Here is a 16,201-nt window from a genome sequence, read left to right on the forward strand (position 1 = left end):
TTATATGTACTAACTCATTTTGTTGTCCTATGGCCCCATTTTACAGATGAGGCAACGGAGGCTCTCTCGCAGAAGTTGAGTAACTTGTCCAACATCACACAGCATAGTGAGTGGCAGAGTTGGAATTAGAACTCAAACAATCTAACTTGAGTCTGTACACTTAACTCTTATACTAAACTGCCCCTACATTTATTATGATTTATGGATCACCTGGCTATACCTTTAAACTACCATAAAGGGGCAGCCCGGGTGGCTCAGCAGTTTAGCACTGCCTTCAGCCCAGGGCGTGATCCTGGAGACCCAGGATCGGGTCCCACATCAGGCATCCTGCATGGAGCCTACTTCTCCTTCTGCCTCTGTCTCTGTCTCTCATGAATAAATAAATTTTTTAAAAATTAAAAAAAAACTACCATAAAGGAAAAATTCTATTAGCACATGAGGCATGTTTTGATTTTCTTCTCATTACCTTAGATCTCTGTGGATGGAGTTACAGAAAGGACACAGGATCCTGGATGCCATCTATGATGGTGCTGCAAAGATGCAAGCCAGATAATTCTTTACCTCATTATGCACCTACCATCTGCATATTTGTTGAACTCCAACAAATGCTCAGATGCACTGTGGTTATTTATTCCTGGGAAATGTTACTGGTAAAATGTTGATGAGAGTGTAGGGAGAGGGGCACAAACGTATTATTGGTTCTCTGGGCACCATTCGCCTGCATGTTACATTCACTGCTGATTCTCACTGACCAGGGGTACACTATTGAGAAAGGAAAATCACAGACATAGTAGGTGAGCTAGAGGCACTGCTACAGTGGGACAAGAGGGAATTTGCTTTCACTGAGTACTCATCATAGGCCAGGAACTGTTCTAGGCTTTTCCTTTTTTTTTTTTTTTTTAAGATTTTATTTATTTATTTGACAGAAAGAGAGAAAGAGAGAGAGGGAGAAGCAGATTCCCTGCTGAGCATGGAGCCCAATGTGGGGCTCCATCCTAGGACCCTGAGATCATGACCTGAGCCAAAGGCAGACACTTAACCAGCTGAGCCACCCAAGTGCTCCATGTGCTGGGCCTTTTCCATTTCACATCTCATCAAATCTTCAGAACAGCTCTGAGAGGCAGGCAGCTGTATCTTAGATCAGATATCTTGCACCTTTGGTCTGCTCAAGGTCACTGGCTAGTAAGTACCAGAGTGGGGGTCCAAGCTCATGTCTGTCTGGCTTCCAAGTGCATGCTCTTACCTTGTCACCATTTGTCTTTGAAGTATAAGAAATCTTGGCTGGGCAAATTTGAGAGCACTCTTCCACCACCAATTCTGTTCTCATAGCAGCTGCAGATTGTCCTCTATCTTCCCAAAAATCCCTGGGATCTGTTTCTCTCCATCCTGGACTCAAAATCCAGGCCTCACTGCACAGCAGACCAGCTCCTTGCTGCTCCTTTCTGCTGGATCAGAAGATATCAGAATTTGCATCCATAGGGAAAAGTGGATTCATAGCTATTGGAAGGTAAGCTGTATATTTACAAGCCTGGGTTTTCCTTTGGCTCTCATTCACTTACCTGTGTAACCTCAGATCAGTTGCTTAACCTCCTTATGCCTCAGTTTCTTCACCTATGAAGTGGGGGGCCCCATGCTCCCCTCTGAGGATTGTTGTGAGACATAAGTGAAAGTGTACCTATCATGCTCTTACCTTAGAGCATGAGCACATGAACTTCTCCATTTTCCACTGTGTATATTGGGGAGAAAAATGGGAGTTGTGATGGAAGAGAGGAATAGAAAGAAAACTGGTCCATTTTTGGAGGTAATCTGACTCTTCAGGTGCTGACAGGCCATATTTAAGATGAAAATCATGGCCTATTGCCACTTGTGAAAGTACAGACCCCTTCCTCAGGGCCAAAGACCAGGGCAGAGTTACATCCTGGATCTGGGTTCCTTTGGCCCTTTCCATGCCTATTTTTATTTATTTATTTATTTATTTTCATGCCTATTTTTAAAACAGTGACCTTTCTTTCCTCTTCTAATTCTTTCCAAGAACAGTAAGGCTGACTCTAGAATAATTATGAAAACATTCCAAAGTTGACATATTGCCAATAATAGAAGTTATGAAACAACTGTAAGTCCATTATAATAAAAAGTTGCATTAATAGCACAGTATGTTTTGAATACTTATAAATTATTTCCTTTGTCGGTACTGCCAGGCTTTAAGGATGGGCCAGGGAGTAAGAATGATTCATTCATTCATTCTGAAGGATTCTCTCAAAATCCACTCTTGCCTGTGAGAAGTCTGAGGCTTTGATCCTTACTGTGGCTCTGTGACCTTGGTCAAGTCCTCTGAATTCTCCAAATCCTGGCTTCCTCCACTAGAAACTGGAAAGAACAACTCTGGCCTCTGCCACCTCCTTAGGGATGGTAGGAGGAGCAAACCAAATGCTGGACAGAGAAGTCCTTTGGAGCAGCCTAAGCTAATGGAGACATGTCAAGGATTAATATGATGATACATGAATATGTGTCTAAAGTGAGATGAAAGAAAAATGAGAAACAAAGACAAAGATGTCAAAAGGAGTAACAGTGCTCCTTGCTTTGCAATTCATTAGCTGGGTGATCTGGGCAGAGGCACTTAACCCCTCTGGGTCTTGGTTTCCTATCCATAAAATGGGGATTATATTAATACCTATTCTTCCTATTACACGGAACTATTTTATCAAATGGAGGCAGTGACTGAAAATGTTACTTGTGGGAAAAGACCAACTGTTAATGATTTTTAATACTACTGGTAGTAATGCCTGGTGAAGTTCTTATTAAGTAGAATAGGAGCCTGGCCTATGGCTTCACACTACTGGGATTCAAATATTACCTCTTGCCACCAGCAGGCCATGTGATCTTGAGTAGCATTTAACCCATCTTTGACTTAGTTTCTCCATCTCTTACGAGCTGTAGGGATTAAGTGATATAATGCATGTAAAACATTTAAATAGCACTCTATACACAGAAGATCTTGACAGCTACCTTTATTGGATATTTTTGGTAGCACCGTGGCCTCGCACTGCCTACTTTATAATATTAGCTATACATTTAGCCTATTAAATAGCATCCCAGAATATGTCTGATACTAGGAAAGTCTGACTGAAGGAAAACACATCTATATCAATAGCTACAAGGCTCAGGCTTTTTTGGCTCCTACTAAAGCTGCTTGCTTTTAACCAGCCACCAACAAATGGCTCAATCACCATCTTGAGATATCCACAATAAAGATACTTGTGTATCTCGAGCTGGTGCTGGGTCCTTTGGGTCCCTGCCCATAGTCTTTGAGGGACACCCCAAGAAAGTCTATTTCTGTGCCTCAATTTCCTTGTCCCCAGTTACTCCCAAGGCCCTTCTTTCCATTCCATTTGTTCTCTATCAGGATGCATACCCAAACATGGAAGGGTTGCTCTTTTCCCCTCTATAGCCAGTGAACCAATCATAACTTGGCCTCTGACTCCCTTTTGCGAGAGAAATCTCTGAGTAGGGCAGGTTTTCCAGTCTGTTCCAGCTCCTGCAGTTACAAAGCAGTTTCTGATCTGCAACCAGGGGAGCCATGGACTTAGGCTAATTAGATAATTGAGATAAATGAGAATATGAGTGAGGAGCTAAATTAGATAATGACGTCATTAGGTGATAATGCCATCATTAGGTAATGAGTTAATGCACAAAGAGATACGTGGAGGCAGTAAAATGGAAAGAACAAGAGTGAATAAACAGAGGCATAAAGTTCTATACTGAGGCAAACAAATATTCCAGGCACAGTGGAGAATCATGGGAACTTAGAAACTAGGGTGATGGAATCCATAAGGCAGCAGTTCTTAAACTGGAGTGTGCACCAAAAATCACTCCGAGGGCTTGTGAAAACAGACTGCTGGTTCCCTCTCCAGAGTTGCTAATTCATTAATACTGCAGTGGGACCTTCAAATTTACATTTCTTACAAGTTCCCAGGTGGTACAGGGACTACACTTCAACAAACACTGCCAAAGGGAATGGGGAACTTGCTATGTTGTTTGTAAGTGGGCCTCAAAGCTAAGTGAGGCTCAAAGTAGAAGCGTTTGAGGACTGTGGAGACAAGGTTGTCTAAGAGGCTCCCCAATAGCCTGGGCTTCGTGCCCACGACGAATAGGGTCCACGCATGTGTTGGGGGCGTGATTGATCATCCTGGCTGATCGCGGGCATCCCTAAGCCCTCCCCCCCCCCCCCCCCCCCCCCCCCCGTCTTCTACAAGCCTTAAGAGGTTGGGGTCAGGGTTTCAAGCCCCCTCTCAAAGGAGGAAGGAAGGTAGCGTATTAAGAGAGCCCCTACCTAGCTCCCTCCAGCCCCTCACCCCCGCATGGTTGGTGACCGGCCCCTAGAAGCCTAGGCCTCGGGCCGCGAACCGCCACCCCCCCTTCCTGGGGTCCAGCTCGGAAGGCGGGCACTTAGGGCGGGGTGGGGCTCCCTCCCTAGGCAGGTAGGCTGCCCTGGGGGAGGGGAATGGAGGCTTCGGGCGGAGCCGCGGGATCCCAGCCAGCGAGGATGCTGGACGCACCGCAGCTTCCGCCTCTGACGGTCGGCAGTGGGGGGCGCACCAAGACAGCAATTCGGGAGCTACGCTTTGTCCCCGTCGCAGCAAGGGGAGGGAGGGGAGGAGGGCGCAGAAAGGGCCGCGGGGACTGGGCTGGAAGGCCGACCGGCTTCAAGGCCGGAAAGGGCCTCTCTGGCGGCTTCAGGCCGCACCTGGCAGGGCCCTGCGGGGGACGGAAGGGACGGAGACTCGTCCGGAGCAGCCTGGGAGCGCGCCCCCGTCCCGGGCGGGGGACACCCTGTCCTCTGGGCCCACATCCCTCCTGCTCTCCCTTCACTGCAGCGGGCTCCTCCTAGCTGGTACCCCACCGTGCGAAGCTCACTGGGGCGGGCGAGCCTCCCTCCCTCCCTCCCTCCCTCCAGGCCAGGCCTCCGAGCCGGGAACGCAGTCCCTCCACGTCGCGGCGCCCTCCGGCCCTTCCAGTTCTCAGCCACCTTTCCCTGTGCCCCGCTCCTCTGAGACTTACGGTAACAGCCCCGCGCGGCTCCCGCCGACCCCCGGCCGCCGCAGGGGCAGCGCCCGCCAAACCTGGGAAGGGTGGCCCCTGGCCGCGGCTTCCAGTCACACCCAAGGCACCCCGGTTGTCGGCCTGCGCTGTTAGGGGACGCCGTCCTCGGCCCTGGGCGCGCAGCGCTAACATCAGAGAGAACCGGGCTTTTGCAGGCTGGACGACTCGGGTTCAAATCCTAGCCGGGCCACTCCCCGGGGGAGGGGGGGGGACCCTAGGCAGGTTCCGCAACCTAAGAGTCGGTTTCCCGTTGCACGACGCGAGGAACTGCACCCCCTTGGGGCTCTGCGAAGCTCAGTGGGAGGAATGGAACTAGTCCGGGTCAGGAGAGGGCTCTATAAAAATCAGGCCCCAGAACTCCTCACCACGAGGGTTTTTCCATTTCGCGGGAGGGCGAGGCTTAGCCCGCCCAACCGGTTGGACTTCCTCGCCTTGGGGCGGTTCTCCTGCCCCCACCGCGGGACTCCGACTCCGTTTGCAGGCCGGCGCCACCGCGTCTCCTGGCCCGGAGAAGCCGAGTGGAGAGAGAGGAAGGAGGTGGGTCTGCTCCTTGGCCAGGGAACCAGGAGAGACAGACGTAGGGCCAGTGAGCTCGCAGAAACACTCCCAGAAGAAAACCCGCACCCGGGAAGAAGCTTTTAGGGCCATTTAGGGTTAGTGGAGTCGTAGAAGAGAGATCCCATGGGGTAAAATGATTCCACCCAGATAAGGGTCCCCACGTCCATCCCCCTGTTGGACCACCCTGGCCAGGCCACAGTAGGCCACTTCCCTCTTCCTGAACAGGGATGAGAGTGGAGAGGGCACTGCTGGGGAAAGGGCAGGGCTTTCAGGCTCATCTGGCCTTTGGCCAGTCCAGGGCTTGGAAAGGGTTTGTGTCTGAACAAAATCTATTTACAAACACAAAAAAGTGAAAACTGTCTCTCTCCCTGTCCCTCTCCATGAGTAAAGGAACCAACCCATGGTGTACAGGACTCCCTGATAATAACTGGCCAGTTCCCTGCATTGCATTTCCCCCTTACCCTTAGGCCAAACCAAGTTGTGTCTTTTACAGAAGCCCCAGCCTGGCCATTCTCTCTCAGCATACACCTCCAGGGCCTCCATGCACCATGGAGGCAAGTGCAGAGCCTGAAGAATATGCTCAGGTCAAAATGCAGGGTGGGGAGTCCTGGCCATACCCGCAGGTTTTGTTCCTTGGGTCAATCAATCCTGGAGGACGGTTTGAGGGAGGCAGCTGCCTTGTCAGAGAAAACACCTTGGTAAAGCAATACCCCCTATCAAAAGGATCTGGCAATTGTGTCTGGGCTTTGTTGGTTGGCATGGGGCTATTGTGGGGAGAGGAATCTCAGAAGTGGACAGCTAACTTCAATGCTTCTATGTACTTTTCCGGGGCAGAGGTTTGCCAGATATGTGAAGGGGTCATGAGTCCCAAGAGGTTCAAGTGGGCAAGTATAACTCTAGTGAATTTTGCCCCCTTTCCAGATGGATGCTCAGGGCCTCAGTGGATTTTTATGATCACAGAGGGACTGGACTTTGTCTCTTAGGGTCTCCAGAATCACTTGCTGAAGTTATCTTCCTGGTATTTTGGAACTCACACCTGAAAACTCTTCCCCTGTGCTCAGGGCAGGACACTTAGGCTCTCCTACCCCAACTGTCCTAAGGATGGCTGCAGCCTCCCTGTGAGTGCATACACAATCCCCACTCAGCCTCTGATCCCTGTCTTAAAAAGAGGGCAAGACCTGGAGGCCTTCCCCAGGATACATTTCCAAATGAACTTTTTTTAATCTTTACTCTTCTTCATGGTCAGAATGAATGGCCAGATGTTAGTTGGGACCCCTACCCCCACTTCTCCCAATCCCAATGAATTCTTAGGGAGTGAGGAGGAGGAGAAAAGGCCTTGGCAAAAACCACAAGTGGAGTTCTTGGAAAGAAAGACTCAGAATGCAATGCTTGGTATTTTCTAGTAGCTCCAGTTGTTGTGAGTGGGACTTGAGGCCAGAGGGATAGGAGTTCAGTCTTCACTGTCAGTTATATGTGGGCCTTCTCTCTGCATTTCAGATCACTCAGCTGCAAAAGAGGGATGATTTATATTATATTCTTCAGGCTTGTTGTGAGGGTGGAAAGAGCTAATGTAGCTGAAATGCTTAGAACAGTGATTACTCTGATCATGTGGGGTCCCCAGATTTCCAGATAGGGTTTCTCTTTGCCCTCTTGGGAAATCATGGATGAGGCAGAGTGAGAGCAGTCCAGAAATGTGGGCTCTGAGCCTTTTGGTTCTGAAGACACGTGGACAACCTCTCTGAGGGGCCCCTGGTCCTACCTAGATCCCAGAAGGGGCAGGAGGCTTGTGGAGGATTGCTTCATAGAGTTAAGGCACTGTTGGGTGTTGAGGCATCCCTGAAGGCCAGGGAGGGACTGGCCGGTCTAGTGTTTTGCACTCAGCCAGGCCCATTTGAGTCAAGACCACTGGTTACCTTATCACTGTGAGAGAAAAGGCACTAAGGCACGTTGAAGACTTTTAAAGGAATGTTGGGTAGATTAAACGAGAAATGGGCTTGTAATGAAAGGAAATTTCAGGATAGTAATGATGAAGGAAAAACTCATACTATCTCTGTCAGGGTGGGAGGAGAGGTATACCTGGGCTTTGGTTGCTGGATGTTGGGGAATTGGTCCTCCACGAGAAAAGGAAACCTTCCAGTTGGTGGCTTGAGGCAGAAGCAAGCCTTGAGCTTGTGGAGGTCCTCAGGCCTCCCATCCTGACTGCCCTGGGTCCTCCAGCCCTGGGATGGGCAAGTCATGAGTGTGGGCTGCTCAGGCAGTTGTCTGAAGCTCAGGGTGGGAAAGCCACCTAAGACCTATAGGAACCTGGGGCTAACAGGAGTAGATGCAAGAGCCGCTGCAGGGCTGGCTGGCTCCAAGGACCTAAGGAGCAGTGGGCAGAAAGCATCCAGTTTTCTGTCCCAGACTCCTGGCCCTTCCCTCTGGGAGGTGCGGAGAGAAGGGGCACTTGTCCAAACCAGAGTTCCAGAAGCTGCATGTTCTCCCTGCAGGAGAAACTGTTCTGTGGTCCCCCATGCAAGCTAGTGTGCCAGGGACTCCCTCTATGGGGTGGGCGAGGGGTTGGGGGAAGTGGACTAGGTGTGATCCTCTGGCATCCGGACCTCTGGGCGTCTGAGATCGAGAGGGGACCTCGCTCCTGGAGGGCGCGCTCCGCGGTGCTTCTGCGCTTGGGGTTTTCACGTGGGCGTTGGCAGCTGCAAGGGACAAGACAGGGACCAACCCCAGAAGTCCCTTCACCCCCATGATTCCGGTGTCGGAGACCCAGCCACGCGGGAACTCCGATGTCCAAGCCGGAGACACGGCCTGGATGACAAGGGCCCAAGATCAACATCCACGACAGTTGGGCAACGCTTATTGTTTAAAAGCAAGCGCCCTTTGTTCTTGGGTTTTACCGAAGTGAGAAGCAAAAACAATTTTTCCTGATCACAATTTCGCTGGCACCGAAGCAGCCAAACCAGCTTTCGGAAGCCTTCGCCCCTTCCTTTCGGGCCGGACGTGCGCCCGCCGCCGGGAGGCCCCGCATGTCTGATGCAGATAACTCGGGCGGCAGACCACCGCACCCAAGCGGGGTCCGAAGGCCACCGAGGCATTCCCCACCCCCTGCCGTTGCTCTCGGGAGCCGGGGGGTTTTTTGGGGGGAAGCGTAGCGGCTCCAGCGGATCAACGCGTCTGGTGACCCAAGCCCGGCTTCCGATTCCATTTAACACAAGCCGCGCATCTTATCTCCGCGTCTCCTCCCCGGGGGTTCCCACCCACCCCCCGGTCCAGCCCAGCCCGGGCGGAAGCGGAGCCTCGAGCTTTTGAAGTCCAAAGAATTTCAATCGGAGACGAGCCGGCTGGACCTAAACCCGTTTTCCCAGCGGGGGGAGGGGACAGCAGGGCTGGGCGGTGGAGGAAGAGGGTCTTCCCTGCGAGGGGAGGTGAGAAGCAGTGGGAGCCCAGGCCGGACCCCACTTAGGCTGCTATCACCCCCTCTCCGCTTTCGTGGGGTTTCCCAGGCCTCTGCGGGCCCGCGGACTTCACTCTCTTTGCGAATTTACCTTTCTTAGTGTCGTCGGGAATAACCTTCATGATACAGTGATAACGATGCTATTAAAATAGTCTTTCCCCCCCATACAAAAAGGCTAAACAAACTGTGTTCTTATTCAGCACCCCCCCCCTTCTTCCTCTTGTTAAAAATTCGACTTCTCTTCATCTGATGTTGACGACAGGATGCTTTTGGAAGAAGTGACATTTGGTTAAACATTTTAACATTTTTGTTTTTTCCCCCTATGCCAGAGGGTGCAATAGGCCCCCAGAGGCTTGAGGAGGAGGGCGGGGGTGGTGGTGATGGGATTGAAGCTGCTTTGAAAGGGCAGAGGTAGAAGCACAGAGAGGGATGGGGCTGAGGGGGCGTCCCTGAAGCTTCAGATTCGCAGCCCACGGGAGGCAGCCCCCCACCCGAAGAGGCTGAGGCCCCCACTGGAGCCGCCTTCCTCCCCGGGACAGCCGGGGAAGCCCCGCTTGGGTGGGCCGGACCCAGGAAGGAGACTCAAGTGGTACCTCTTGATCTCTCAATCCACTAGGCTTTCATCTGGCAGGGAAAACCCAGAGGAAAAGAGGATCAAACGCGGAGCACTCCCATTGAATGCAAAGCTGGGGGCGGGGCGGGGAGCAGGGAGTCCCAGCGCGGACCCGGCCCGGAGGAGGTGAGCGCAGCGGGGGCGACGGTGAGAAGGCGGCAGGCTCAGGGGGGCGGGGGGGCGGAGGCGGGGGCGGGGGTGGGGGTGGGGGAGCAGAGGGTGGGCGAAGCTCAGGCTCGGTGCAGGAAGGGCCCAACCGAGGCAGCTCCAACACGGGCTCTGCGGGCTCGACTTTGACAGGAAGGAAAGAGTAAGCCAGGTGCTCCTTCTGGCTCTGGCTACTGGCTGGGAAGGGCAGGGCGTGACAGAAACCCAGGACAACTCTGCGACGCAGCAAAAGGTTCTAGGGTTTGATCCCCTCCAGTCCCAGTCGCTTCTGTCACCTTTAGAATAGTCCCTAGGAGTTTTGAACTAGCAGTGCTCAGCAGATGGTGGCTTTGGGAGTCCCCGGGAGTGGAGATGTTTATGCCCACATTACCTTCCGGATCCCCCTGCCCGCTCCCCACCTCCACCCCAGGCGAGGTTAATGAGCATCTTCTGATTGAAGAGGGGAAGTAGAAAGCAGGAGTAAGAAGAGAACTTTTGTCTTGCCTGAACCCCTTGCTTCCTCCACGACCTCCACAAGCCCACCGATGGCTTAGATTGAGGCAGGGGAAAGGGAGAGAAGAGTAGAGAAAGAGAAAGGAGGAGGAGAACAAAGTAGGAGATAGAACAAGACAAAAAAGATAGTGATAGACTTTTCTTTAGAATCTCAGAAATTGGGGCTTTTGCCTTGGGACTTGGAGAAGGGCGGGGTGCAGGGGGCAGCCCAGATGGCTGAGAGCTAGGAGCTCTGGGGAGAGACAGAGAAAAGAGAGTTTTAGGGATAGCACAGGGGAGAAGGAGCCTACCTTCTGCCCACAGCAAAGTGGGGAGAGACCTGGCCGCCCATGGCGGTCTGGCCCCAGCCCGCTGCTCAGAGCTGGCAAGGAGGGGTCAGTTTCCTAATGGGTTGTCAGACCTTCCCTGGAAGGGGACCTGAGAAGGTCTCCCAAAGACATCAAGCACTCCAAACTCCCCCCAGCCCTGCCCTAGAGGTTCCCTTTCTGTCCTCAAATATTTAGGAGTGCCCCTAGTCACTTGCTATTTCAGGGCATTTTTGGTGACGGCTCTCTTCTACCCTCAGTGCCAGTGAAGCCCGTGGGCAGGACCTGGGGGAGAACCCTGTGTGCCAAAGCTCGGTGAACCCCCATGCAGTGTGCTGGGCACTCTCAACCCCTGCCCCCAGTTACTGGGTGAGAACGGCACGGTTTCCCAGCAAGCAGCCTCTGGCACTGCGGTCATAGGGGCCGCATTTCTCAGTGCCTCTTCACTCGCAAAACCTGTTTCCAGAGGAATTCGTTGACTCTGAACGAATACCTTAAAATATGGACAAGAAAAGAAAAAAGGCCATTCGTAGAACCTCTCCCCACCCTACATACCTGAAGTGCAGGCGAGGCCCAAGCAAATGGGAAAACGATTTCTTCTACGAATAGCCACCTGGAGGTCAAGCCGAGCTGTGGAGAGCTTAAGGCCACCTAGATGGGGGAAGGGGAATAAAAAAAAAATCAGCAAACATTTGGAGTCAGCAGCTAAGACAAACCCTTAAAGAAAAAATATTAAGGCATTTATTTCCTGCTCCTTCGGGAAGAAAAATAGCAAAGTTCTCTTGGTTTCCAGGAGGAAGGAGACATCTGGGGGTAGAGGGTGGGAGGAGGAAGAGAGGATACCCCAGGCTCAAGCTCTCCAGACAACTGAGCGGTGGGAGGAGGGAATATGTTTTTCGGTAGCTTGTAAAAAGACTTTGGAGCCCCTAGGAGGTTAGCTCGCCAGGACAGCCAGTTGTAATAATGACGAGAGAAGCGAGGCTTGTGAGTCGGCCTTCACACTTTTAAAATGCAGTTATGGATTCTCTCATCAGTGTTAGATCAAGGCACCAAGTTAAGAAAACAAAAGCCAAAACAACAATCAGGAAAAAAAAGAAAATCAGAAGCTTATTCAATTACCGAGTCCCGCAGCTCCTGCGGAACTCGCCGTGCGCCTTAAGCTCTCTTTTTCTTTCTGCGGAATTCCATTTGCATGTCCTCTGCCTGGGTGTCTCCCTGTCTCAGTGTGTGTGTCTCTCTGTCTGTTTTCACACTCTCCTCCCCATTCGAGCGAGGCCCACACCTGGCGCATCACTGCCGAGCCATTAGCTGCGGGTCTCCTTTCATCTTCGCTGTGGCAGACGTTTCTATTTATCCACTTGCGCTCGCCGAGTGGCGTCACCAGCGGTACTGTAATGACGATTGCAGCAGGAGGATGACAGCTTAGAAAGAAGAGGGCAATGGGGCTTCCTCCCAGAGGCGGTGCGGCACAGAGGAGCGCTCGCATCACAAGGTGACCCCAGCTCCCCACCGCCACCACCGCCGTCACCGTCGACATCGCACTCCGGCCGCTCCGCGCCCGCCCAGTCGCCTGGCCTCTCTCTCTCCCTCCCGCAGCCAAGATCTGTCCGACCGCTGGGGACCGGGGAGCCGGGGGCTAGGAGTCACTTGGGGCTTACTCCCTCCCCCCTCCGGCGAGCCCCGGGATGGAGAGCCGAAAGGACATGGTTATGTTTCTGGATGCGGGTCAGCTTGGTACTCTGGTTGGCAAGAGGGTCTCCAATTTGTCCGAAGCCGTGGGCAGCCCGCTGCCGGAGCCGCCCGAGAAGATGGTGCCCCGTGGTTGCCTGAGTCCGCGGGCCGGTCCTCCGGCCGCCCGGGAGCGCGGCGGGGGAGGCCTGGAGGAGGAGCCGGTGGACGGACTAGCAGGCAGCGCTGCGGGGCCGGGCGCTGAGCCGCGGGCAGCCGGAGCTGCGGTGCTTGGCCCCGGACCTCCAGTGTCCTCCGCCGACAGCCTCTCGGCTCAGGGGCAACCTAGCAGCTCGGACACCGAGTCGGATTTCTATGAAGAAATCGAGGTGAGCTGCACCCCGGACTGCGCCACGGGGAACGCCGAGTACCAGCACAGCAAAGGTAGCCACCGCGCCCCTTCTCTCCCCGGGCCTCCCACCGCGCCCACCTTGCACTTCAGCTCTGGAGGGGAGGAAGGCACTCCTTTCCCCCAGGGCAGGGTGGCTGGGGGGACCCACCTGAGCAACTCTCCCCTGATATCTGCGCCCTGGCGGGGGTCTCCTTCTGTGCTCTGGCATTGGCGGGACCGAGGGTGACAGCTGTGTTTTGCGGGAGGAGGGAGACGCAAGCCCTGGGCTTGAGGGGGATTCAAAGTGCACCCCAACCCCCTAGAGTTTTGTGGCACTGCTTCAACTGCTCCGGGCAAGACACCTTCCCCAGCGTGGGCGAGATCAAACGCGGGTCGGGGCAGTTTGTGGCTGGCGGGGTGTAAGGCGCATCCAGGCGCGGAAGCCCGGAGTCCATAAAGGACCGTAAAACCGCGGCTGACTCGGGCTGCCTGGGTGCTGCGGCCCTCCGACCAGTTTGCACGTCGGTCAGAGGTCCAAATTACCTTGTCACTTCCCGGGCTCGGTGGCGCCAGGTCGGAAATGGTCCCAATGATCTAATTGCCTTTGGTCTCCGGTTGCATTTGAAAAGGCAGAGCTCTAGCCCTCCCCCATTCCCCTTTTCTTCCCAGTCCCACTTCTCCACCCAAAGGAAAAGGAGCTGCAGGGGGCAGGAGCCCCACCCTTCCTTGGGTTAGATCCAAAAGGGATGCTGTCACACTGCTTTCACTTGGAGAACCCCTCCCTGATCAGGGGCTAGTTTGTGGGGGAGGTGGCCAGGCAGGGAGTCCCCCAGAGAGGGGTGGAAAGTAGGTGGGGGGGGGGAGAGCCCATCAGCAGACACTCTTCCACAAAGCTATGGGGGTAGATGGGAAGACCCTGGTATGGAAGAAATACCACCTCTTGCCCGGGCAGCCAACACCTGGTTGAGCACCCACATCACTCATTACCATCTTGTCCATTCAACCCAGATTTCCTAACCATAGCATGCCCTCAGAAACCATACGCCACTCAAATATACCAAGGTAATAATGATATTCATACACACACTCCTATGCCATCCCTGCATCGGGTGCAACCTAGTACACATTCCCACACCTACACTGGCAGCCTGGCCCACACAAAAGCAAGGACCCAGCCTGTGTGCAGTATCCTACAATGCACTAAGACCCAGAGCTCACTACACTTCAGCACAAAGGTGTATTTCAACTAGTCTGTCACTTATGCACATCCTTGTCCAGTCCTGCCAACGGTGGGCAGAAAGCTCAGAGAGTCTGCATCTCGTCTGTGTCTCAGGGCAGGTGACCAAGGTGGCTGAGGTTCCTGTACCCAGCAGGCCTTAAGAGAGGTCTCCCAAACAGCAGTCCAGCCAGGCCTGAGGGCTGCTTTGTGCTCATCTGAATGGTGAGACCCCATCCCTCTTTTCCCGTGTTCTCAAAGTCTCCTGTGCCCCAACGGAGGCAGAAACTGAGGCTACTGAGAGGAGGGGGGTGCCTTTCCACCCCACCATCCACATGCACACTGGGCCTACAGCCCCACATCAGCAGTGTTTTGTGTGTCTGTTGTGTGTTCTGTGTGTGCATGTGCTCTGGGCTCCCCACACAGGGCCCAGCTCAGAGGCATTGGCCAGCAGTCCAAACAGCGGCAGTGAAGCCCCCAAGAGCAACAGCAGCAGCAGCTCCCAGGGCACCCTGGCCTGCAGCGCCAGTGACCAGATGCGCCGCTACCGCACAGCCTTCACCCGGGAGCAGATTGCCCGGCTGGAAAAAGAGTTCTACAGGGAGAACTATGTGTCCAGGCCTCGGAGATGCGAGCTGGCCGCCGCCCTAAACCTTCCGGAAACCACCATCAAGGTATGAGCTCTGGCGACAGGCCACAGAGGAGAAGGGGTGTGCCCACTCAGCAGGAAGTAAATACCGACTGTCCACTCCCTAAATCCTGAGCCAAGAATCAGGGCCTGGGGTCTCCCTGCCCACGTGGTGGCTAGGCTGGGGGTGTCCAGGTCTGGTGCAGGTACCAGGTGTGTGCAGATTTACCTTTCCCACAGTCCCTAAGCAGGAACTGCTGGCGTTCGGTTGCCTCTGTCCCTTTTCTAGACAAATACACAGTGGCAATGGGGTGCCTCTGCCCCGAGAGCGCGCGGCTGGAAGGGGAGACGGGCTGAGATCTTAGTCTACCTCACTCCTTTGCGCACCACAACCGGTTCTGGCACCCCAGGGGTCCCGGCCGCGTGGCCGAGGGAAGGAGGGACGCAGACTGAAGCCACTCCCCGAACCTCTCCGTAAGGGATTCCAGCTCCAGGTGGTGGTGGTGGTGCTGGTGGGATGCGCCCCCCCCCCCCCCCGCCTCCACCCCCACCCCCGGGGGCTCTGCCTCGGCTCTTCCCTGCGCTACCCGCATACTACCCTGCAGCGGGGCAGGACTTCTGGGCTCTGCGCTACGGGCCGTGCCGCCGCCGAACCTGCTCCTCCCCCCCCCCCCAGGTGTGGTTCCAGAACCGGCGCATGAAGGACAAACGGCAGCGGCTGGCCATGACGTGGCCGCACCCGGCCGACCCCGCCTTCTACACGTACATGATGAGCCACGCGGCGGCCGCGGGCGGCCTGCCCTACCCCTTCCCGTCGCACCTGCCGCTCCCCTACTACTCGCCCGTGGGCCTGGGCGCCGCGTCCGCCGCGTCCGCCGCCGCCTCGCCCTTCAGCGGCCCGCTGCGCCCGCTCGACACCTTCCGCGTGCTCTCGCAGCCCTACCCGCGGCCCGAACTGCTGTGCGCCTTCCGCCACCCGCCGCTCTACCCGGGCCCGGCTCACGGACTGGGTGCGGCGGCCGGCGGCCCCTGCTCCTGCCTCGCCTGCCACAGCGGCCCGGCCAACGGGCTGGCGCCCCGCGCCGCCGCCGCCGCCGCCTCGGACTTCACCTGTGCCTCCACCTCCCGCTCGGACTCCTTCCTCACCTTCGCGCCCTCCGTGCTCAGCAAGGCCTCCTCCGTGGCGCTGGACCAGAGGGAGGAGGTGCCCCTCACCAGATAAGGGGCCGCCCGCGGGCTGCCGGCTCCAGGACGCCCGTGGGTTGGGGGCTCCCCCCACCCCCCGCGGGGACTCAGCCTGCGCCCCCTCCCCGCCCCCAGGGCATCGAGGGGGAAAAGAAGGCCGAAAAGGACCAGAGAGGGACTCGGCCTCCAGGATCGGGACGCCCGGGAAAGCGGCCTGGCGGGCGCGTTTGGGGATCAGGAGTGGGGATGGGGACGCGGAGACCGAGAGACCTTCCTCTGGGGCGGCCCCTCCGTTTTTCACCGGACCCGTTGCCCCTGAGCGGGGCTGAGGCCGTGGCTCCAAAGCCTAATTTAGTAGCAACAGCAACCGATATGCAGCCGGTCAATCCCTCCTCCCACCCCCACCCCCCTGCCTCACCCGGGACCCCG

At 55.2% G+C, this 16,201-nt stretch overlaps 1 protein-coding gene across 1 annotated transcript; it reads left to right on the top strand.

Moving 5' to 3' along the window:
- The first annotated feature begins 12,369 nt into the window (after positions 1-12,369).
- On the top strand, positions 12,370-15,809 carry EVX1 (even-skipped homeobox 1). The gene is made up of 3 exons (XM_055314484.1): positions 12,370-12,796; positions 14,386-14,633; positions 15,264-15,809. The coding sequence occupies exons 1-3, from the start codon at positions 12,370-12,372 to the stop codon at positions 15,807-15,809; spliced, it is 1,221 nt and encodes a 406-aa protein (XP_055170459.1).
- Positions 15,810-16,201: the final 392 nt, after the last annotated feature.

This window comes from Nyctereutes procyonoides, unplaced genomic scaffold (genome assembly GCF_905146905.1).
Source record: "Nyctereutes procyonoides isolate TBG_1078 unplaced genomic scaffold, NYPRO_anot_genome, whole genome shotgun sequence".
In the NCBI taxonomy this organism is placed as follows: Eukaryota; Metazoa; Chordata; class Mammalia; order Carnivora; family Canidae; genus Nyctereutes; species Nyctereutes procyonoides.

Coding starts and splice junctions, on each gene's coding strand:
- EVX1 (XM_055314484.1), top strand. CDS start 12,370: ATGGAGAGCCGAAAGGACATGGTTATGTTTCTGGATGCGGGTCAGCTT. Junction 12,797..14,385: donor CGAGTACCAGCACAGCAAAG/GTAGCCACCGCG, acceptor CTCCCCACACAG/GGCCCAGCTCAGAGGCATTG. Junction 14,634..15,263: donor TTCCGGAAACCACCATCAAG/GTATGAGCTCTG, acceptor CCCCCCCCCCAG/GTGTGGTTCCAGAACCGGCG.